General features: G+C 42.9%; 1 protein-coding gene across 1 annotated transcript in view; it reads right to left on the bottom strand.

The window, feature by feature from the left end:
* FAM174A (family with sequence similarity 174 member A) overlaps positions 1–24,100 on the bottom strand; it is a 74,041-nt gene that overhangs the window by 24,084 nt on the left and 25,857 nt on the right. The window contains exon 2 of the mRNA XM_069625455.1: positions 8,727–8,861. Within this exon, the coding sequence (XP_069481556.1) occupies positions 8,727–8,861 (135 nt within the window). The remainder of the gene's footprint in view (positions 1–8,726; positions 8,862–24,100) is intronic.

The raw sequence follows: 24,100 nt of genomic DNA, 5'->3' as shown, positions 1-24,100 counted from the left end.
TGTGTGGGTCCTCCAGCTTGTGGTGGTGGTCACTCTTGGGGAGGAGGGATGACAATAGCTGATGCCTTGAAGATAAATGGAAGATATTCTTCCAAGTATGTGCTTCGTACTAGACTGTTAATGGATAGTGAGTAAGAATAGGTGTAGGAGCTGTGCAAGGGTACATTTTGAGCTTGAAAGTTCCTAGATCAGTAGAAAATGCAGTTCCGAACAGTCCTCGAAGCAAGGACCCGAACGTTAAGTGCAAAACGCGTACATGGACCCGTCATAATGCCGCACGCAAGCGCATGGTCACATGGCACTGTTCGGAAGTTCCACAATGAGACGTTTGCGGACGGAAGAAAAAACAGTGTAAAAAGTATTGAAGTGTTAAAAATGATGATAGAAGGTGGGAAATGGCAGAGTTTTAAGGCAAAACGTTGTAAATTGGACAAAAACTTTGCTGTATTGGGGTAAGTATGATATTAATAAGTTGTAGGAAAATAGCATGCACTGGTAAAAACCCAGCTCTGAAAAACAGACATTCTGCTTAAGTTGCACCAATAAAAACCTATCAATTCACTGAATAAACTTGGTTAATGGGACGTTATGGTTACAAGTAAAACCGAAAAACCTCAGAAATTCGCCAGTTATGGTAAGCTAAGCAACCCTAACTCGCGCCACCACCATGCATTGCTAAGACCAACACCCAGGACATGAAAGATAACATCACAAATGTCATTGATAACATCACATGTGAAATTAATTTTGATGAAGTCCCTACAAGGGGTTGCGTTTATAATGTTGGTATGTCAGAGGTGATTGGGTAATGTTAAACATGTAATAATTATCTAACAATTCAAGACATACTACACACTTGTGTCAACCCACATGGGAGACAGCCGCCCAAGGCCAAGGACATTACCCCCGACTTTCCTGGAGCTCTGGCTGGCCTGCGTTACAGACTTTCCCCAACAGGGAGTCCGGGCATTGTGCCAATACCTCCCACAAAGGGAAATGTTGAAGCACAGCTCAGCCAGAAATCCAGGACATTTGGAGGCGATGTCCCTGGCTTTGGACATCAGTTTACCATGTGGGTGCACCGTCCCCAAGCACAGTGGCAGCTGCAGGGAGACCCGGCAGGACCCCCTTCCCTCCCCCAAGGGAGATTCTGTAATGCAGTCCAGCCATCACTCCAGGAGGGTCGGGTGATGTCCCTGGCCTTGGGCGGCTGTCTCCCATGTGGGTCGAGCGTCCCCAAGCTCCGTGGAGGTTCCGGCAGGGTCCCCATTATTTCCCAGAGGGAAAGGCTGTAATGCAGCCCAACCAGAGCTACAGGCTGGGCTTGGGGATGGTCGACCCACATGGGAGACGGGTGCCCAAGGCCAGGGAAATTACCCCCAACCATCCGGGAGGTCTGGCTGGGATGCTGTACAGAATTTACCTCCGGGAAGGGGGACCATACCAGGGCTCCCTGGAACCGCTGCTGCACTTGGGATGGTCGCCCCATATGGGAGACAGCCCACCATGGCCAGGGACAAACCTGCTCTGACGAAAGACTTGGGGTTACCAGTGGTTTAGCCTTTTCCCTTTGCGCCCAGGTAGGTGCACAGACATATGTGAGGTACTGTTTTAGTCGGACACCTGTGGGAATGCGGGAAAGTACGACATTTGTTGCGTTTGATTGGTTTTCATAACGTTCACCCCATTTGCTGCTGCACTTTGTCACACAACCCTTTCATTTCCCAAATGTGATCTACATTTTGGCACTACACACTTTTGTAGCCTGCGCAAGTTACCTACCCTTCAAAAGGTCTGCCTGTGCTCTTGTTTGCCTGCCCTTCCTGACCACATTGGTTTTCTTTATTTACACATGCCAATTACGTCTGTTTAGGCCGCAAGCACAAAAATCCTGCGTACCAGTGGCTTGTGGTATTCACTTGTTTTGTGAAACATTACGGAAAATGTGCGATTTCCTAACTGGAAAAGTCGGGGGACTGTAGCATCGCTTTTCTCAAAATTCACAGAAGCCATTGCCTTACCGGGCCAACCATGTCCACCACATACCTTTTTTCCCTATCATTTTCCTGATTTTTCCCCAAACTATGGAATTTTCCCTACATAGTTGTTGCCTGACCTGCTCAGCAGGATGGCTGGCAGCGCAAATATGATTCAAGAATTGGGCTTCCTCTGGTAGCCATCTTCAGATTTGGACCAAGAGAAGAGCCGCAGAGGGGTAGACGGGAGGGTTCGCATGTGAATCCATGCCTGACCCATGCTGGAAAACACCAGTTACAGGTAAGTAACTTGTTCCTTCTCCAGCATGGGGTCTGGCATGGATTCACATGCTCATGAATACATAGCAGTACACACATGCACAACCACGGGAGGTGGCAAGGCTCAACATTAAGCATTTCAACAACTCAACATTAAGCATCTCTTAACTCCTTACCAGGCTCACCTTCAGGCAAATAGGTTGCGCAGCACTGCCTGGCCGACTCTGGAATATAAGTACATATTCACCCTCTGCCATCCCCAGTTCCTTCCAATGCGAAAATGTCCCACCTTTCAGTTCTACCTGTGGCAGCAGTGCCCACCCTCATGTGATTTAGAGTTACTTACAGTGCAGACTACGAATGAAGAATCAGATGTACCCAATTGTCGTCCTCCAAGTTGATCCAATAGCTTGACTTGAGGTGCGTTTAAGTAAAATGCATTGCCCATGCTCCGAGCCCATACTTTGATGAAGATACGCTTCCATGAGATCCCCAGAGCATCCCTGAGAAAATGTAGCCCCTTGCCCAGGAGCAATGTAAAAGGGGAACATATGGTTGCTGCAAGAGGCAAACATATCCATTGAAGGGTGTCTCCACATCCCAAAGAATAAGTCTGCATCCACATTAGTCTGCCTTCGCAGGTGGAGATCATGGTCCAAAATTGTGTGCAACAGGACCCATGTGCGTCTGTCCATAGCCAACCTCCGAGGGGGCTTGGTGCTCCTCCGCTTCATCATGTAGAACACGGCAATGGTATTGTTGGTCTATTTGCACGGGTGGGTGCACTATAGTCAGCAGAAAGGTCTGCAGGGAAGTTAGCCAAACGTTGCAGAACAGATGCGTAGAGACTGCTTGGAGAAGCTTGGGGGTTAGGGCTAAAGGTCATGCAACTGAAGCGCTCCCATTGTGGCTAGGCACCCTAGTGGGGCAACGTCTGTGGTGATCGTTACGGATTGTTGGGACCGGGGAGATCCGCCGACGATCAGTTTGGAGATGAAACTTCACAGAAGATATCCCCACACATCCCGAGTCATTGGATTATGCATGGAGGATGCGACATTTGGCTCCACAGGTTCACTAAATGATACGACGCAATCAACAGTGTGCATAAACAGATGCCTAGCCATTTTCTAATTTCGGCACCCCTGTAACAGGGCACCAGTGGAGTGTGCCATTCTAGTGCTTGTGCTTTGCTAGTCCTTAGCGCAACACCATCCTCTTCAAATAGAGGACCCATGGAGTCTCCCGGACATGAGTGATTGCTTATGTACCCATCAACTGTACGTAATGTGTCAGACTCAAAAGGGACGTCAAAAGACTACCAACCCCTGGCTGATTTACAACATGCCTGAAATGCCAACAAAAGTAGAGTTTGTACAGACTTACTAGCACACAATTTCACAAGACCGAGGACATGGCGCGAGAAGGAATCCTCAGACACACACTACTTTTTAATTGTAATGTTTACTAGTACTGTCAATTGTGTCCGTCACTCACAACAGGTATCAAAGCTATTCAGGGGCTCTGCACACACGATTCATGAATATCCCGGGCCCTTCAAAAGTTTGCCACAAAACACAGAGGGATCTGCATTATGATGTAATGGGGGATCACTTCCCTGGATAAGAAAAGCAAAGCCCCAGGTAAATGGTAAAGAAAAATCCTATTGTTGTGATATTTGGATGAGTGCGCCTTGCCAGAACACCTGCTACCTATAGTCTCCAACTCCACCCGAGAGACATTCTCTTTGGTCTCAGTGGTCAATGATCCTAAGGTAATCTCCAACAGCTACAGGCCTTCATAGTGCTCACTCACCATTTGGTCAATTCTAGATTCCATTCCTATGCAGGACACCTCTGCCACCAGCTGTGATTATGGATCAATGAAGACCAACCAATTAATCATGCATTCCCAGGGATTAAGTGAAAAACTAAATCAAACCCTAAAATCACAAATTTTAAAAAAAGAAAATGAAAATGCTGCTAGTAGCCCCAAGATTAAAGTAGGGTCAAGACACTCCTGCAAGAAAGATTAGCCACTCTGCCCGGGGGGGGGGGGGGGGGGGGATAAGGGGAGTGGAGGGAGGGGGTGGGTCTGCACAACCACATACTAGCAATTCTTAGCTGCACTCTCTCAGGGAAGAGGGACATATGCCATCAGTTTTAGGCAACACTTCTAACCGGGTGACTGGGACACAACAATATTTAGACAATGCTGTTAGTAAGGCATCCAACAGCCATTGTAGTCACTATTGAAAGCAAACTGCATCAACACACTGTCCATCAGGAGATAACCCTTAGTGTTGGAACTGGAAATCTGATCGCAGTACCTACACAGAACATGCCCTTTTGAAATATATTACCAATAGTCAAGAACGTACACCACAAGCTGTTCTTTTTGTGGCACACTAGTACCCATACACGCACACACATGGGTCACTGTACTTGTAGACTCTAGAACTGACATTCGATTGCCTGGTTTGTGTAGTTATGGTACCATCAATTTGTGATCAGGATATTGGCCTTTCACATGGTGATGGACACTTGCAAGGGCGTGGATGCCTGTTGCAACTCAATGTGACCCAACAAGCGCCTTATTCTTGCTGCACCACTCCTCAGAGGTTTGAGGGAAGGAAAACTGTGCCATTCACTTCACAATGTTTGAGAATATTTATGGAAGCAGTTAATTTCCAAGACCAAGACCTTTTTTGATAGATGCCCGCCACTATCCACACACCACCAGTGCAACATCAACTTCGGAAATTGCCATCAGGCACATTTTGTATTTACTTGCATTTATTTTGATTACAATGCAATCTTCAGGTTGCCTTACATTGGCACAAAGTAGCAGTGTCAGATACATTCAATGGGAGAAGCAAAGGGGCAAACAGACAGGAAGATGGGACAACACTGACAAGTCAACATGAAAACCTACACAGAGCATTATTACCAGTCACTAGGAGCTACCACTGGGTAACGAGGAGATAGTTAATAGTTTTATGCAAATGTAACGTGTGCATAAAATACAAATACATAGTTGTATAGATTATTTATGACCTCTTATGCTTTAAGTGTCACAGATGTGTCCCAACATTTATTTATAGATTGTCCCAAATGCTCAGAGTTAAATTCAGATAGTTGTGTTTGTTCCGCATCAGCTGGCCTGGGGCCTCAAATGTTGCTACTGGTAACTGTTGGTTTTAAGCCAACCAGGCTCTCCTAGGCTATAAGCAGGAGCTAAATAGCCCCCAGCTCCTTTCAAACCCTGCCTACGGATCCAAAGGAAGAGATGCCCAATTCTACAGGTCTAGCGATTGCACAGACCTGTAAGAATGCACAGATTATCCCACTGACATAAATCATAGGACGGCGTCAGCATCGCCACCCTATATTTAAGTTGAAACTTATGAATCATTGACTTTTCAATGGAACGGGGTTCAAACCATTCAAAGATTAATAAGCATTGAATAAAAAGCTGTTTTTGATGGATACCCTTCGTTGTCCCATAGGGCACAAAAGATGCATTCCTTGAATGGACGGGCAAGTGACTTGAAACTTGAACTCCTCCCGCCTTAGGTGATACTGGTTTGCTACATCCGAGTTGGAGGAAGAGAGTAGAGAGCCTGAGAAGTGGGAGCGAGAGGAATAGCAAAAGTAATATAACGAAGGAGAAATACAACATGCAAGAAGGAAAAAGGAAAACTGTCAGAAAACATGAAAACAAAATTAAAGGAATAGGGAAAGAAGATGGGAAAGATGGAAAAACAGATACAGGTCTTGGTAACAAGGGATACAGCATAGATGGGGTGAATCACGGATGGATACAAGGGGAAGAGACAAAGGGGGGGGAAGAGGCAAAGGGGGGGAAGAGGCAAAGGGGGGGAGAGGCAAAGGGGGGGAGAGGCAAAGGGGGGGAGAGGCAAAGGGGGGGAGAGGCAAAGGGGGGGAGAGGCAAAGGGGGGGAGGCAAAGGGGGGGGGAGAGGCAAAGGGGGGGGAGAGACAAAGGGGGGGGAGAGACAAAGGGGGGGGGAGAGACAAAGGGGGGGGGAGAGACAAAGGGGGGGGGAGAGACAAAGGGGGGGGGAGAGACAAAGGGGGGGGAGAAAGGGGGGGGCAGGAGGTGAATACTGAGAGAAGTCTGAAACAAGCTCTTGGCTTGGAGCACAGTACCGCCCCAAGCTCCTCCTCACCAGGGATTGGATGATTTGAGACTTGTGTGGGCACACATGGACAATTTCGCCTTGGCAGCAAACCATCTAAGGCTAGCCTTTACTGAAATGGATAGCGGAGCAGACTCTTTAATTTGATAATTTCCTGACTGCCAAGCACCTTAGTTATTTATGTAGTGAAAGAACACAGAAAGCCTTATATTTATTGGTTAATAATTAATTCTTGGAAATATCATCAGTGTCCGTGTCCTCCTTCTGACCCTCCCCAACTTCCATCCCAATAAATTAATGCCAATGTAAAGTACTACTGAAATATTTCCGATAACATGATCATGAAAAGAAAAGACCATGTATTAAAATTAATGTATATTTTAAGTAGGCTTTGGGGGTTCGTTTATATACCTTTAGAAACGTATATTGTTACGTTCATATGTTTTGTTTCCTTTCCCCTGTGCCGAGTGCGCTATCAACTAACTGTACTAAGAAATTCATTCAGGAAATCTCTTAATGCCATGAGCTGCCAATGAAGCACTGATCATATTTCATATGTTTAGGGAGCCCTTGAAAATCACCTTTCAGTTGTGGGTCAGAAGGTACAGGTTGAAGATGCCATTTAGACATTGGGGGCCTGGTCCAGAAGGTGCAATCCAAGTTCACTAGATACAGTCCTCCAGATAAGATTTTGAGGTGGGAGCATTTTACTCCCCATTTGTAAACTGAGAGTAAATGTAATTTTAAGAGTAAACATTACTTTTCTCCTTTGCAAGAGAGTAAAATGTATGTGACATCCATAAAACTGAATACAAAAACTGTATAGAAATCATTACTATGTGGCAGCTTTCTGTATTATGACAGACTATACTTTTCATTATTTCTTAAAGTTCATGCCATTTGATCTCTCCGGTATATATTTAAAATGTTTAAAATGCAAAAACCTAGCCAATTACATAGTAACGCAAACAAGAATTGCATTGTGCGTTTTGAGGTTCGATAGCAGAATGGTCTTTTGATGTTTAATGAAAGTCCTCATTTCCTGGAGCTATTACTACCTAATGCTATGCCAATGTTATGATACAACAGTGCAGGTAGGCAAGAACTCCATGCTAAATTCTAGATCTAATCTAATGGTCAAATGGTTATTTATGTAGCGCTTTTGAAAAAGCACTGTACATAGAACACATTTATCACAATTATCACCAAACCGAAGTCGGTACTCCTTTATCAACCTCGAAAGGATGTGAGTTGGCCTTGCCGGGATTCAAACCTGCAACCTACAGATAAAGTACAGATCGCAACAACGAGTGCTCAACCGGCTGAGCTATCTGATAAGCTAACATCTTTCAGAGGTCAGTTAACTGAGTATCGACTGAGGTATAATAACAGTGCCTAGATGTTGGACGAACCATGCATAAAGCGCTACACAAACTACCTATCTGGATTATCACAGGGACAGGTTTTGTTGAGTTGCTATTTCAATTACAAATGTAACTTTCATTTGTTTGTTTTTGAACAGCAATTGCACTTCCTGGAGAGTCAGGTTTTGGATGTTTTAATAGTAGAACACCTGCGATTGGTGTAATGACAATCACTCACCCTTGAGCTGCCATTGACCATTTATAGTAATGTACACCATTGACTGCTATGTTGAATGGATGTAAACTAGACATGCATACTTATCATTTTACACACTGTTTTTATATTTGGAGTGTAAATTAAAAGTGTAAAAATGATCTGCCTCTGCACAATTATGCACACCACAGAAACTCTGAAAAATACAATTGTGAAACACTTGATTGCTTTCACTGGAAAAGAAGCAGAATAGGTTACAAAATGTTAATTGCAACTTAGTTTTCCATTTTATACAATCCTAAAATGCTCAGAAAATAAATATGCACAGTGCTGGTTGCTCCGTGAGCCGTAACACAGCAGAAGGTGAATGGAAATAAACATTCCTTTAATCACTGTGTGCAGTTTCTTTTTTTGAAAGGCTTCAGAGAAAAGCATTCCGTTTCAGAGGCTTTTATCCATGGCTTGCGATTACATCCATGTAGATAAAAATCAAAAGAATCGTTCTGGTTTGTGTCACGTAACCTGACCTTTGCACTGCCTTCTGCTCTAAACTTGTATAAATGTACACAGGAAAATAATAAAGCTGTCATATTTCCAAGATTTTCATGCGTAAAAAGGCCTGGTACGCACATCTGGAGGCCTCACTACATATAAGCCCTTGAGAAAGGAATATGAAACTTGGGACAGACGGTAGGCTACACGTAAGTTGGTCTCACCGGCTAATGCAACTTACCTTCGTGGATGATTTGCATCAAACAAAGTCGTATCGTCTTCCTCATCCTCTTGGTCAAGTGGGGTTAGCTCCATGTTATCAATATTGGTGTTCAATACCCCATACCTCTTTGCCTTTTTTGTTCTCTTCCTCGTCCTGAAAATAATTTTGTAAAAAAAACAAAAAAAAAACGCATTTTATTTAAAACAGTAAGGTTTCACTCATTGTTAATTATTCAAAAACGGACATTGCAAGACAAACTGCAGGGACCCTTTAAGGTTATCGTCTTCCAAAAGAACATGTCGAGATGTTAACTGGGACCAGGAAATAGACAAAGACCATATGTTGAAGTTACAATGTTTATTTAGGGAATGGTTACGAGAGAAAGAAAGACTTCAATATAAAGTGAATCTTCCCAAAAAAATATTTTTAAAAAAAAAAAAAAAAAAAAAAAAAAAAAAAAAAATAAAGTTGGTATGACTTCATCTCACCCCTGGAAAGGACAGCTCTCCCAATAGGTTCCAAACATTCTTCTTGGAGTCCTTAAAGATCCACATTTAATCAAGGAAGAAAGGAAGGAAGGAATGGGAGACCCCTTCCATAAAGGCAAAAGCCGCCCACTATTAGGTAAAAAAAGCAAGCCCGTTTTACTGGGTACAATACCTGTTAACGCAACAAGTGACTTTTGCCTTCTTGCATCATACCCAAAATGCTTTGCAGAAATGTAGGAGGCAGGAAGAAAAGCCTCGCAGAAAACAAAGATAGCAGAATACTTCCTCCATTCCATGCAGCTCTGTCTGGCTGGCTGTACTTCTGCCCACTTGCCATGCCTGCAACTTTGAAGACCCTTTGGTATGCACCACTGTGGTGAGAAAGCTAACTCTTGTTAGGAGTATTCTGCTTTGAAGCTCTATTCCTAGAAGGCCGCTACTGTGAGATGCCTGGCTGCAGAGAGGTTTTACCAGACCCAGGTGGTCTTCAAGCCTACTGTCCTGCTGGCTAAGCAGAGACCAGGCAGCATCACTAGGATCAACACATCCCTTCCATAGATTTCCCGGGCACAGTGTTGACATGTGTATGCTACAAATCAAATGCGTTTTAATGATGTGCACTACCAGACACCATATCAAAACTCAGGTCCGATATCCCTCAGGATTACCTTGTCACAAGGCTATAGTGTATCTTAATTATTATAGTTTTGAGTCAGAGGTGCAGAATTAAATGCAACCTGCCTGATAACTGCAGCTATGAAATGGGGCACCTGTGCTGTGACCTCTGAACCTTCTCTGTGCCACTGGAGAGCAGGAGCTGCACATCAAGAGACTGATGCAGCAGGGCCAAGGTCTACACTATACTTTTGGCATGGGACTTAATTTGGGAGAACTTTGAGATGGATCCTTCTATGGTTCAAATAAAGCCAGGGCGTATGCACCCTTGCCAGATAGCAATCCTTCACAGTCGTGGTATGCATCCACACAAATTGACTGGGCTTGTACAGTACGCAATCTATCTCCATTAAATCAATGTAAACAGTCATTTGCTAATTCCCCTCAATCACACAGGGTGAGGTAACTTCCCATATAGGATTACAGACTTACTTTCTAAAGCTTCAGTGTATCATGCAACCAACATCTTCCATGGAGACATAAAACTCCCTGGACATAAGCAACCAAAATGCCTTGATGTTCCCAGTAGAGTCACTGGAAAGAACACAGTGCATAGTAGCCCATTAGGGGTAGTACCCTAGACATGTTCTACTCCCTCCCCGCCTTAATCTGCACTGGCCCATTGTCTGCAACTGGACAGAACTGGCAGCCACCCCAGTCTCCCGATCACACTCACTGGCAGCCCACAAGGGTCAGGATAAATACCCCTAAGCGGCATGTCGCTCCTTCAAAAACATTCCCACACAGTCACAGTTTCTCCAACTTCCCCTGCCGTTCGAAACCTTTAGTCAAACCTCAAAGGAGTTGGCAGATAACCGTCTGCTACGCGGTATATTCAAGCCCCGTCTGCCAGCAAATGGTAAATTGCAACTTTTGAGATATACTGGTGCAAGGCCCATGAACCAGAGAACCCTCTATTCCTCAATGGCTTCCATTCCGAATGGTGGACCCTGTGACAAGTACCCACTTAAAGCTTAACACCACCAAGACCGAATGTGTACTTCTTGACCACCCCTCCAAGCAGGAATCCACTTAAGGTGGCTGGACAAAATAACTACTTTAACCCTTAACTCACCTACTTTGCTATCCACTATGAATCAGAGATTTTGCCATCAATCCCTTCCTCCCACTCCAGGATTTTAGAATGGTGGTGCAGGCCATAAATGATGACGCATACCGATGGGGGAATCCTTCTCGCAGGGCTCCTGGCTGCTCAGCTGTCCCCCCCCACCCCCCTCCCGAAAGCTCTCCTCCTCACTAGCACACTAGGAAATAAGCTCACATACACAACCCTCTTGCACAAATTACACTGGCTCTGCATCCCAGTTCCGATTCAAAAGAGAGTGCCTCACCTACAAGGCAACCAACATTTGTATGCTGACCTACCCAGTGGCCAAACTAACATCGGGAGGCTGCGTCATCTCGTTTCCATTGGAATAATATGGATAAAAATGAGCAACTAAATTGTATTTCTGTCCTTGCATTCATGAATAAAGAGATTCAACATACTCGTTATGCCGAGAATAATTTTAGTGACCAATTGGTTTTCATAGGTTATTGCTTTAGCTATGCAATTTACATTCCTTAGTTTGCTAGTCTGCCCGTGTTCCTCTGCTCAGGAGCACTTACATTTGGAAGAATTAAAAAAGGAAAAAGGAGGATGAAAAGAAAAAAAACATGCAAGTGTCAGTCTACTGACAAATAACACATCCAAATAACCTGGTCCCCCTCAGCAGGGTCTACAATTACATTTTAGCTCACTGTGGTGCCTATTTGTAGACCAGTCTGGTACCATTTACAAAGACAGACCAACACCAAAATACTAGACGATAATTCTCCTCAGAGCAAGAGTACCAACAACATCAGCAAACACGCGTTTCTGCCTAGTCGCGCATCTGTTAGGGAGGCGTGGCTATGGTGTGTCCTTGTAACCGGCTAGATATGCCACTTGTTATTTCCCCTGAAACAGATTAAAGGGAGCTAAAACATGATTGTAGATGCTCATGCGTGGGAACCCTCCCAAAGAAGAGGATATTTGGCAGTTAGTTGTCAGAAGGGCTCCCACAATTTTGGCAAATAAAAACAAGGCATAAATTAGTTTCCAAAAATTGATAGAGTTTGCCAATTATATTTTCTTGATTAAATTTGAGTAGCAATGTTGCAGTAATATTTTTTAATGTCACCAGAAGAAATGTGCATCCAAAACAAAATGAGCATCAATACACATTTGTCTGCTGCTGAAGTAACATATTAGTGTGACAAACCCGGACTTGCAAATTCTTTAAAATTCCACTAGCTCTGCAGGTTAAGAAATTTTACCCCCACACCTAAAAGAAACGCACTCGACCCATAGCAAGGGGTGCCAAAAAATGTAAAGGTGCTTTCTGTAAAATCGTGCTTGTCACCACAAACTCACTATATGTTTGGCACCCTGCTGCCACGCATGCACAGTGAAACGTATTTGACATTTACTGCAGAAAAGTAAATGCGAGTGGACACAAATAAATAAATTGCTATGATAAAAAAAAGGCTCTGAAAGCAGTTGGCCAGCTCACTCCACGGGTGCCAAAATATATTGCAATCATAATCATAGAGCAAAGTGAGCTCTGGAGGCTAACTACAGTGTGTGGCATTGCAGTAGATGTGTCGATGTACAGTCTGGATGGAACTATTAATCATTCTTTTGCATAAACATCTAGTTAGTCTCATCTATTCATTATGTAAGAGGGAAGAAAGCAAGAGACCAAACAGTAGATGGCACAGCAGGCAGACAACTGGTAACTAGGTGGAATATTGTTTGCTGCCATTTCACTTTCAGGGTAACTGGTATAAAACCGCTCACGCGTGGAGTACCAGTTGCACAGATAAACCCAGCCGGCCGGTCATTAAACCCAGATTGGTCATTAAAACCAGTTGTCCTTGTGATCATATACATTTTCAAAAGTGTTCACTCATCAATGTGATGCATAACATTTTTTTTTTTTTTTTAAACAAACAATCTAGTTGACACTAGATACACCAACCTACACTTTACTGTAAACCTTGAAGTCAATGTAGTGGTTTATAGAAGCAGTACTGAAATTATGCAGGAATGGAATTGCATGGCTGTTTTTCATAAAGTCACACATGCTGGTCTTTGCCATGGAGGATATAGTTATAAACCAGGTTACTTCTAGTTTTCAATTGTTTGAAAAAGAAATAGATTCTTGCCTAGCACTACCACACAGGCCTTTGGCACTTAAGAGTGAAGGAGATTACTATAGTTCCTTTGAACTTGCAGTGAATCGAGAAGAGGGTGGCGAGAGCCTTGAGAGCCAGAGAGGAATTTGGGTGAGCAGTACTTTCATTGAACTAGGTAACTTAATAGCTAACTTTGCTGCATAAGTGTCAATTTAATTAGGAAACCTACCGAATTGCATAGCAATACAACACTGCTTATTTTATGCCTTGAAATACATTCCTTGCACAGAAAAAAACAAAAAAATCTCATATCGCTCATTATGTATAACCTACTACAGTTTTGCAGTTCAAATGCATCACCATTTATTCTTACTGCTGGCGAGATACGGACATAGGCATCAAAACTTCATTGTGCAATAAAAAGAATTATGGAAAGTGCAATTTTACCGAAATTAGAAAAATATAGGAAGGGGAAGTTGGAGTTAAATATAGTTAATCTGCCTTTATTTTAATTTTCTAATAATTACTGTAGCATACAAACTGTGAAAGTTGAAATACATATTGCCTCTGAGGGCTTTAGTAGAAAGTGTTACATTTTCAATACACTGCTAAGCAGGTATAACTCCCCCTAGCCCCAACTTCATTTTGCTCATTGCTTTATATGTGCTTTCAGAGTGTGCATTACAGGGAGCTTCGTTTGTGAAAGAAAAGTAAATTATACACTGTATATCATTTCTACGGTTCTTGTAAAATAACACTTGTATACAGCGTGGTAATGCGTGTTGCTTGTGTCCCATGTAATGGGCTACAAAAGATTGAAGGGATCAGTCGTCTCTGCCGAGATTCAAATCAGCATCTATGAAGTGAGTGGTTAGCTCTGTGAGCTCACTTACTGGTGAAAGGATGGCCATATTTTTATATCAGAGCTGAAAATGAGAATGCATTACAACTGCTCCAATTTTTTGCAAACAAGTTAAGTGAACTGGAAAGTAGATAGGTTTAGGACAAGAGCAAGTCTAAATTCTGGATTCTGCATTTGCTTATTCAAACAGAGAATGCGCTCAGTCTCATTGAGAAATGAACTTTAAGTGTATTTTGGTCTCAGACCTCCCCCTACTGCCTCAATTTAACATCAGTCACTCACCTATGATCATTTTGATGTGGAACAGTAGTCAGAGACGGGCCCAATGTAGACAAATTGTGCATCTTGTACGGTAGGACCAACAATCTATCAGTAAAATCAATCCAAGCAAGCAATAATAGTGCACGGTTTGCAAGAAAACACAGATTTAATATATACAAATTATGGTCGGCAGTTTCAGTCAGCTCCTTGGAACTGAACACTGAAAACACTCGACCCGCCCACAAAATTTGAATACAATTATCAAGCACATGTTAATCCCACGTTCCCTTTTGGCTGCCACCCATATAGAAATCTAAACACAATATATATTAGTACGCTTTATTGGTTAGTACATCACCCGTAACTGTCAGATCGCCCTGCCATCCTAACACGGCATTAGGGAAAAGACGTGCAATAGCACCATTTAAGTATAGACACGTCCGCAATCAGAACATGCTTAATCGCAACAAAGATGCGGGCTGTGGGAAAAGAACACTCTTACCCAGAATGCCACATGGTGCCTGGAAGGTAGCCTGGCAACGCTGGTGTCCTCTGCACTGCAGGATGTCTCGCCCTGCTCTAACAGTATCACGCAAAAGCAGTCACATGATCCTTCCTTCATAAGCTCCTCCCATGGAATCTGCCGGCGCTTCTGAACAAACTTTGGTGGTGTTACGGATTTGCTATTCTGTTTCTGACCTTTTTGATTCTCGTTTTCCTGACCATCCTTACCTCTTTCATTGCCCTCCTTGTTATGACCATGGACTGCTACTGTTTTGGCTTTTGAATTCCGAATTTGCTCTCGCTGCCTGCACCCTGCCTGACCACGGACCGCTACTGTTTTGCCTTTTCGGAGTTCAAAAGGCAAAAACAGTAGCGGTCCGTGGTGCCTGCACCCTGCCTGACCACGGACCACTCCTGAACCGCATTGGATTCTATTTTGTCTTCTGGAACATTTGTTTTCTGGGACTCACGAGTACATGGACTAGAGACTTCTTGGTGTACTTCATGGGTTTGTTTTTTGTTCTCTCCTGAAAATCAACGAGGGATCTTGCCACGCACTTCTGCTGCTCCTGAACTCTATGTTATCGTCGGACAGGAGTCCAATACAGTAAGACTGCTAACATGGTATTAGTGATATCTTGATATTGGTGATATTCATTCTGCTAGTTATTTATACTTTGCTTAGAACTCAGGTGCCTGCATCATACAATCCATATCTAACACTGCATCGAGAGAGCAGGTTAATGGGTACATTGTGTATGTATTAGTGTATTGGCTCATTCGTATATGCTTTACTGATAACTTGCCTTGCTTTCCGCTGGTGGCGTGTCCTCCTGCCTACCGTGTGTCCACTCCTACGGTGCCTGGGTCATCGGTCTCCTGTCTTTCCATTAATAGACCATTCTGGTTGTAGGTTCTAACAATCAGACAGGTACATTATTTGGAAGACTGTCTTTGGAAGACTGTCTTCTTCACGACAAGGCAAATCGCTCCATATCAAGCATTCGTTGCTCTGACATTAACCATCCTAGGTGCAGCCCCCTACGAATGACCCAATTTTGCAGTCAGCCTGGACCATTACATCCCGACTGGCTAACATTTCATGTAACTTCTGATGTACAGTGCAGTCCCACTGAATGTAGCAACTGTGAGTAGACACTAATATCCTCTTCCATTAGGTCAGCCAATTCCCAGGCCTTGTAGTTTAAGCTGCAACACTTTTTTTCAGCTCCCGTTTTGAAATATGTTTCTATCCCTGGTACATACTCTTCTGGCTCCCTCTTGGAAAGCAGGTGGCTTCAAAAAGACGTAACTGAGGCTACGCTTTAGAAATGAATTCCTCATTTATTCATACTACCAAGCAGTTCTATTGCAGGCGTAGTTGTACAAACACTCCCTATAGTGAAGTATGACTACAATACGTTTCTGCAATGTCTCCACTCAACGGTTCGGTCACACCGAAATATGTCCTTCATAACTATTGTACTTATCCATCATGAAGAACACAAACCGTTATTCTACATTTCACTCAAAGATCCTGAGAACTGCTAGGCCCTACAACAAAAACTGTGTGCTGCACCCCACCCTTCATCCAAGGACCTTGGCATGCTGAACAAGTGCTGGGGAAAGCAGGAATAAAGTATAATTATATGGAAGGACTGAGGCCCAGATCTGTGGCCTAGTGCCCTGGAGGGCATAAATCTACAACTCTGACAGGGCCCAATTCAATATGGCAGGAATCTGGCTACTGTGGCAAGAGGCCCTTATGCTAATAGTAACAATATCTTTTGCTGCCGATCATGCCACCATGTACTCGGTAACCTAGTGCTCTCTAGAAAGTGGCAAAACTAAACCATTCGAAAATGACTTGAAATGCTGTGACAAATGACAGAATACAGACCCTAAAAATCTTAAATGCTAGTAGAATTTCCGCAGCGTGTACTTCCTTCCACGTTTAAAGCTTTGCACCTGCACCCCAACAATCATCAAAATGTTATGGCTGGTATAATTAGACAATGCTTTTTAAAAGAAAACAGTCAAGATAAAAGATTCCACTCATCTCAATGCACAAATGTTCTGTACCTTTGGACCAACGGATAATTGTCTAAAGTGAACGGACAACAGAAACGTTTTTCGCAAAGAGCAAGAAAGTCCATTAACATAATGCCTACAGTAGGATATTCCCGACTGTTGTACACTGCCATGATGAAAAGGGTGCCCCTGTCAAAAAGTGCAAATAGCCGCACGCGCACCAGAGAACATAAAGTACATATTTTAAAGACACAATTGTGTGTTTTTCAACTATTGCCTAATTAGTAAGTAAAACATGTGGAAGCATGCACATGTAAGTGGAACTGTGTCAGTTGTAAAGAGTGCGTGTGCCACATTTAGCAGGCCCAAAGACATGTATTCTTAGCTTTAAAACCTCAGGGAACAATTCCAGGATTTCATCACAAGTGCTATGCTCATGGATCACAAGCATTAAAGAAAAATCCACATGTGCATTAGAATAACACAATTCATTTTCAATTATGGTATTTTGCTAGACATTTTGTTTAACTAAAATAATGCAAAGTGTAGTGTAGGAATGAGGCATTATTCGAAGTCCAATTGTATTTTTCCATGATTTTCACTCCACTCTGAATAATACTGTATTTTATTCAACTTGAATAAACATATGCCCGAACATATAGCTTGGTGTTGACTTGAACTGACCTAGAATACAGCTCCTCCCACAGCCCTAGCCACATCAAAAGATAGGGGGACATAGGAAAGACCAGATTCATCGTGTTCCAACTGGAGGACAAAAAAAAAAAAAAACATTGCCACATGGTTGCATAATATACAACTTCAAAGAGGACTGTCACATCCATCAAGCGTTGGCTCCTTTCGTCCGTGCAAAGCCCAAAGAAACTACCCGTGTATATGATGAAGGAAAATGTGCAGATGTATAAACAGTGACCTCTATTGGCCCAAGTCAGCATTGCTCGTTACAAACTGAAGCTAGGAAAGTTATATGTGCATTTGACCCCAAAATGTAATCATTATAACAAACCATAACTTGATAAGGGAAACTTTTAGAAACAAGAGACAAATTGTATAGATACAAAATTCGCCCTAAAACATCAAAATGTGCCTGCGGCATAATGCACTACAAAGAAGCAGCTAAATGGCAAATTATTATTTCTCATCTACAAAATGATGCTTATTTTAATGAACTCGCACATTAACATTAGTATTGAAATGAAACGAAAGGCCTCTTCATAACATGGCATGGAGTGAAATTCCTTTGAACATTTGTAGTTATGGCACTCAAGGTAAGAGCTCCTCCGTGGAGAGGAGTGAAGGAGATAAAATAGCTGGCAGGTGGATAAATACGGTTAACCTTAATATTGGGAGATTTATAGTGAAGAATATTCATGGATACAACTGGGAGGAGAAACCTGGAAAGCTGATACCATCTAGCTAACTTGTCCTTAGGCAGGCTGGAGACCGAAGCCCTTTCTTTCAGAGAGCCGATCATCCCATGTTGGAAAATGGATTCTAGTTAACCAGCTGAAAAGAAGCTTGCAGGGACAGTAATTCAGACCGATTAGGTCCGAGTGGATTATCCAAAAATAAGAAGCCAAGTGATCAAATGTCATTGGCGCTGGGCGCCAATTAGCTCCTGTTTTCCATTACATTCCTTCTCTTAACCCGTTACTCGATGGTTTGCAGGTGCCGATTTGTGTACCTGCCATTTCTCTCCATGCCATTGTATGCTTACTCCACTAGGAGCAATAGGCAAAGGAAGCCAGCAGATTACAGAACTGGGGCCTATGCAAAACAGAGGCGATGTCTATGCTAAGCTACCATCTATGGATTCCACACACTTGTGTAAAGAACACACATGCCTCATGGTTAGTGGCAGGAGCCATAGCACTGTAGGTGAGCATCAGGTATTTTAGTGACCAGTATGGCCAATTCCCCATGACAAATCAAATGTTTTCCTCACGATTTTAAACATTTCGCCAATTTTCTGAGTGGCAGAATCTGAAGACTGTTGGATCTGGACATAGGATCAATATCTGTATTTATTTTTGAAAGATCCTCATACTTTTAGCCATAATTCAAACATATCTATCATTTCAGCAGTAATTCCTGATAGTACGTAATTCGTTGGTTTCATGTTCTAGTGAATAAACACATTCTAACTGCTATACGAGTCCTAGCTCGTCAACATTTTAAGTAGCAAAAGGTGAAGCATGTTAAACATAATCTGCTTACTCATTTCATGGGAACTTACCTTGCACTACTGGCAACGTTAAACTTAATAAAGAATCTGCTGTTTCTGCTTCAGAAATAGATGGCACTAATGCCAAAAAGCTTTGAATTTGACAATGCCTTTTCTACTTGAGTTGACTTGGTAATGTGCGTGTTTTATTTTGCACTTACTTTTCTGCCCGCTTGCGTGCGATCTCTGGAGCAAGGGTTCCAGAAGGCCAGGAGACCCTTCAGTTCTCGAACCGCTGCAAACAAGAACTTTGGCGACAACCCCTTATCTGGCATAATCATTCAAATCCTCTAGTGAGGAGTGCCATGTGCAGATGTCTAGCGGCAAGAGCAGTCCATGGTTAGCAGAGTCTTATCCATCATACAAGCCGTCTTCATTCAATCGAGAATGCCTTGTTCTTGCAGTATGTACATCAGTAGATTCAAAACCATTACAGTAGCTTTTCAGAAAAGAATATTAATATTTTTTTTTGCATTTCAAGGTGGTAAAACGGTTCTTTCATAGATGAAAATAAAACTTCCAGCTTTGAATGAGGTGGGTATGCGTTACTAACTCCTACATGAAATTAAATAACGCAGATGATTAGGCAGCTGGCCTGCCACTTGGTACTATTGTAAACGCAGCCACCTTTCCTTCTGTAAACAAGTAAGGTGTAGGCCTCGAAGGGAGCACACGGGATGGATAACCCAGTCAATGCATGTAAACCGATAAATGGGTGTTCCCCCAACGTCTTATGGCACCATCTTTACAGTCTCTTCGTAAGCCAACGATAGCATGGGGACTACTGCTTCCCTCTCTTCCGGAAACTGCACACAGCGATGCCTGGAATAACCCTTGGTCCCGTATGACATTTATTTGAGTCGGACTATTTTAGACACATGGTGTGCAGTCATTTTAAGAGAAACATTTACATCATCCAGCCCTCATTTTTGTAAAGGGTAGCTTTGACTCTCCAAAACATGCATCATGTCCAAACAAGGACTATGCACACGCTTTATAAATGTGAGACCATATCTCCCACTGTTGGCATTTTGTGTTGTAAACTAGCATTTGCAATTAAATTTGGTAAACTATTACTGAACGCACTTATAATGTTTATATCTGGAGACAGCCACGAATCCGAAGTGTTTTCCATTTGTAAACGCTATCAAGGTGGCAGTGTTTTTTATTTCAAAGGAGAATCGTTGCCTTCAAATACAATCGGCAGAATTGTAAGTGTGCATTTTAATTAATATCTTCCATAATGTTCATGTATAAATATGAGAATTTGTTTTATATAGCTTTGCATATATTTGAGACACTGTTGATAATGGCCATTCTTCGGTTTTGCACTAGAATCATTTAGGTCTCTGTGTAATCTTTTCTCCTGAGAGATTCACTCAACCTACTAAAAGGAACTGCTCTCACAATTGCAGTGCTTTCATTTTACACGATCAGAACCATAAATTAAACTTTACTTTGAAGACTTTCCAAGTAGCTCGTGGGTCATGGGTGTCAGCTCCTGGAAAAAGCTACTTAGGCTCCCAACACCCAGGAGCTACTTTTACTCATGCCCCACAAATCCCTATTCCGACCCCTAGAAGCCACAATAAAAGAAAAATCTAGAAACCCCCACTACATACCAAATGTAGGTCATGGCAATTCTGGGGAATGGAGTGCTGGGAGCAAAGGAGAAAATACTAATGTGAGAAAGATACAGGTGCAGTGTAAATATGGTGCCTTGTGTCTCCCATTTCAACTAAACACCAAGTGAGATGTCATTTCCTTAAAACCCAATGTATTTGTGTATTGCGAGGTACAATTTAAAACCAACAGCATTTTGGTGCAACTGAAATGCAAAGTGTTTTGCACCATTAAATAAAATCCTTATCTCATGCCAGCATAGACCCCCTTTGCTGCATCCATATTTGTGTTTTTTACATTAACAAGCGCAATCCGTGCTCTCCCTCCCAGGCCCTCGCACCTCCCTCCACTGCTGCGGTGTCCCGGAAAACCCCCTTCACAGAGTCCCCGGACAGCTGGTGAAAGGCTGAATCAAAGGGCATTGTCCTTAAAGACTTTCCATTCTCGCTCAACCTGGCACCCCATTTGTGTAAGGTATAGCTATTGTCATCTGCAGCGACGCACAGGTAGGAGACGTCATTCTTGTGGTGTTGAATATTTTGAACCTTGCTAGTACTGTGTTCCACCACACTGCAATTTCCTCTCACAACTCCACCAGATTTGAGATTAGTGTTAAATTAGACCGCATTGAATTTTCTTCCCACAGTGCCTCCTGGGCTAGGTCTGCATTCGTACATTTTGGTAGTGTTGCGTTACACTACCTTGCATTTTCTTACCACAGTGCACATGGATTGAATTCCTATTTTTCAACTTCGCTAGTGGTGTTGGGATTCACCACACTGTTCTTCCTTCGTCTGTGCAAATGCCTGTAGTTTGCAACACTTGAATTCTGCCTGACTAAGGCACTAAACTGATATTAGAACAATAAAAGGAGTACCTTTTGGACTCACACTCCGAACCTCCGACTACCAAATCGGGAAACCTTCAAACCCCTGCCTCAAATACCAGCATTGTAAAACTGGAGTTCCCAAGCACCATGAAGTCCGGAAACTAAGATACACCACAGGGAGGCGTTCGCCACTGAACCCAATGCCACTACAAAACCCTAACAAGCTGGGATTCCCAAGCACCACAAGGCTCTCAGATGAAAATATTACCACAAAGAGGTGGTCACCACTGTGAACCAGATAACTATACAATGGGCCATCACTACTTGAACTCACGACCAGGGAATAGCTCCACCCTGGAATAGCTGAACAGCCTTAGTCCTCAAAGAACTCTGCCCTGAAACACTGAAGGCCACGAAACAGCTGAGACGCTGGGAATAGTTAACACCCCTTGCGACTCCCACCCACACGATACACCCAACCATAAAATGCACCACACCAGGAAAAAACTGAGGCACAAGGATTAACCAAAACAGTAAACCAATGGGAACAATCCAAAAACTCTACACTGTGACCGACCTATACCAAGAGATAACACCTAGCCATTCACAGCAAAATAACGCGCTTTGCCGGAACCAGACCAAAATCACTCACTTATCGCACTAACAATCAACTCACTACTAGGGATGTAATGGTATAACGGTATACCGTTAAAGATACCGTGAACCACTTAATTGAACAATAATAACCGTCACATTGTTTATACCGGTATACCGTTTATACCATAAAGTGTGCTTTTCAATCTGATTTGGAAAGGCTGCAGTAAGCAAGTGCTGCGCAGTCTTGGTCTTGCACTGTTGGATGTGCCATCTGCCAAGCAGCATCAGTTGGAACAGTTTTTAATGCCATTCCATAAACCACACATGCCTGACACAAAATCAGTATGTTAGTAATAGGAAGACTAAATACAGTGCCAAGAAGGAAAAGGGTTTACTTTGGGTTGGCGGCTTTGGGGTTTATATATTTATAATGGATGTTTGCTAAACATATGACAATGGGGGATTTCCGTGGTTCTATCATTGAATTTACATATGTCACACTGCGAAATCCTGCTGCCATACCAAAGGGTAAGATGTCCGCGATTACTGAACACCTTTTGGCCCTCAAGTAAACTAAAGGCTGTAATCTAACGAGAGCGTGCGTGCGCACACAAGCGTATACTACCATCAGCCTCCATTGATCTGTGGCATGCAGGTTATAAAGATGGCAACATGTTTATCTTCACCATTAGACAGTGGGGGAGCTAAAAGCCTAAATGACCACTTAAGCAGCGCTATGCAGTTTGCTTTGCCAGTCGCAGCAGGGCTCCCCCCCCCCTCCTCTCCACACGGGTTTGGTGGAAGCAAGGGGTGGCATTTCAGTGGAAAGTATGTTAAAAGCCCAATTCTGGCCCTGGGTGCCTGGTTTTGGTTGCGATGATAAATCTGACAATTTATGACCTTTTAGAAAATATTTGTTAAGATTGGTTAACTCCACCTGCTATACCGCGATAACCATGATATACCATCATTTGGCAAGAACGTTATCGTACCGTCATAAAACTAATACCGTGACACCCCTACTCACCACCCACTCGGACAACCATCCAACCTCAAGACCCATAAAGCACATAAGGAGGGTAACTGGAAACCCGACCGACAGAAAATCCAAAGAATCAAAAAAGCGAAACAAACTACCAACAAGTCAATCCTCAGAAAGAACTGCCATGACACAAATCAACGTGATCAGACAGACAACCCTGAAGAAACATCAATCCAAGATGCAACTTGTTTAACTACTCAAAGAAACAAACCGAAATTAATGCACAAGTTTAAACTAACACCACAGCCAAAGATCAAACAAACCGCAGAACACAAAAAGATACACTGCAACCTAGTCAACGCCAGATCAATGGCAAAACACACAACAGACATATGAAATGCTAAGCAATGGAGGGACAGACATGCTATTTATTCCTCACTGTAACCTGGCTAACTCGAAAATTACAAGTAAAAGCCCACAATTTTCTACCCACCAACTTCACCATAAAACAAGCCAACCAAGAATGAAAAAGGTGGTCGTCTTGCCATGGCATACAAGGACCAGCTAAAAACAACAGCACCACCATCAATAAACATCCCAAACTGCAAATCACTCCTCCTGTGCTTTGCCTTAGACCACCAAACAGACCTATCATTCCTACAGGCTACAGACACAAAATCCTACTTTCACAGACACATTTGTGGACGCCATCACCAACAATGCCATTAAACACGATTACCTGTTCTTCCTGGGCGATGTCAACATCTGGTTAGAAGAACCACCATCAACCCACCAAAAACTTTAACAATCAGCTAGCAATAATGCATCTACAGCAACTTGTGAAAGGAAGGAGTGACACACAGACACACAGCAGGCTGCACCCTAGATGCAATCTTCTGCAACAAAAACCTGGTCACAACTGCACCACCAACAAAATCCACTAGATCGACCACCTAATATACCCTTTGTGATCCACCCACCAACGCGGATACTAGCTAAACTCCCCAAAAAAAAATAATAGTCCAATTATGAAACAAAAAACTGGAAATCCATTAACACTGAACCTAAACGTGAGACTGGAAGCCACAAAAAAGTCAATCATTCTAAATACAACCAGT

This window comes from Ambystoma mexicanum, chromosome 6p (assembly GCF_040938575.1).
Source record: "Ambystoma mexicanum isolate Mex_15411 chromosome 6p, UKY_AmexF1_1, whole genome shotgun sequence".
NCBI lineage: Eukaryota > Metazoa > Chordata > Amphibia > Caudata > Ambystomatidae > Ambystoma > Ambystoma mexicanum.
Note: the sequence above shows the minus strand (reverse complement) of the source record. Positions and strands in the feature narration are given on the sequence as shown.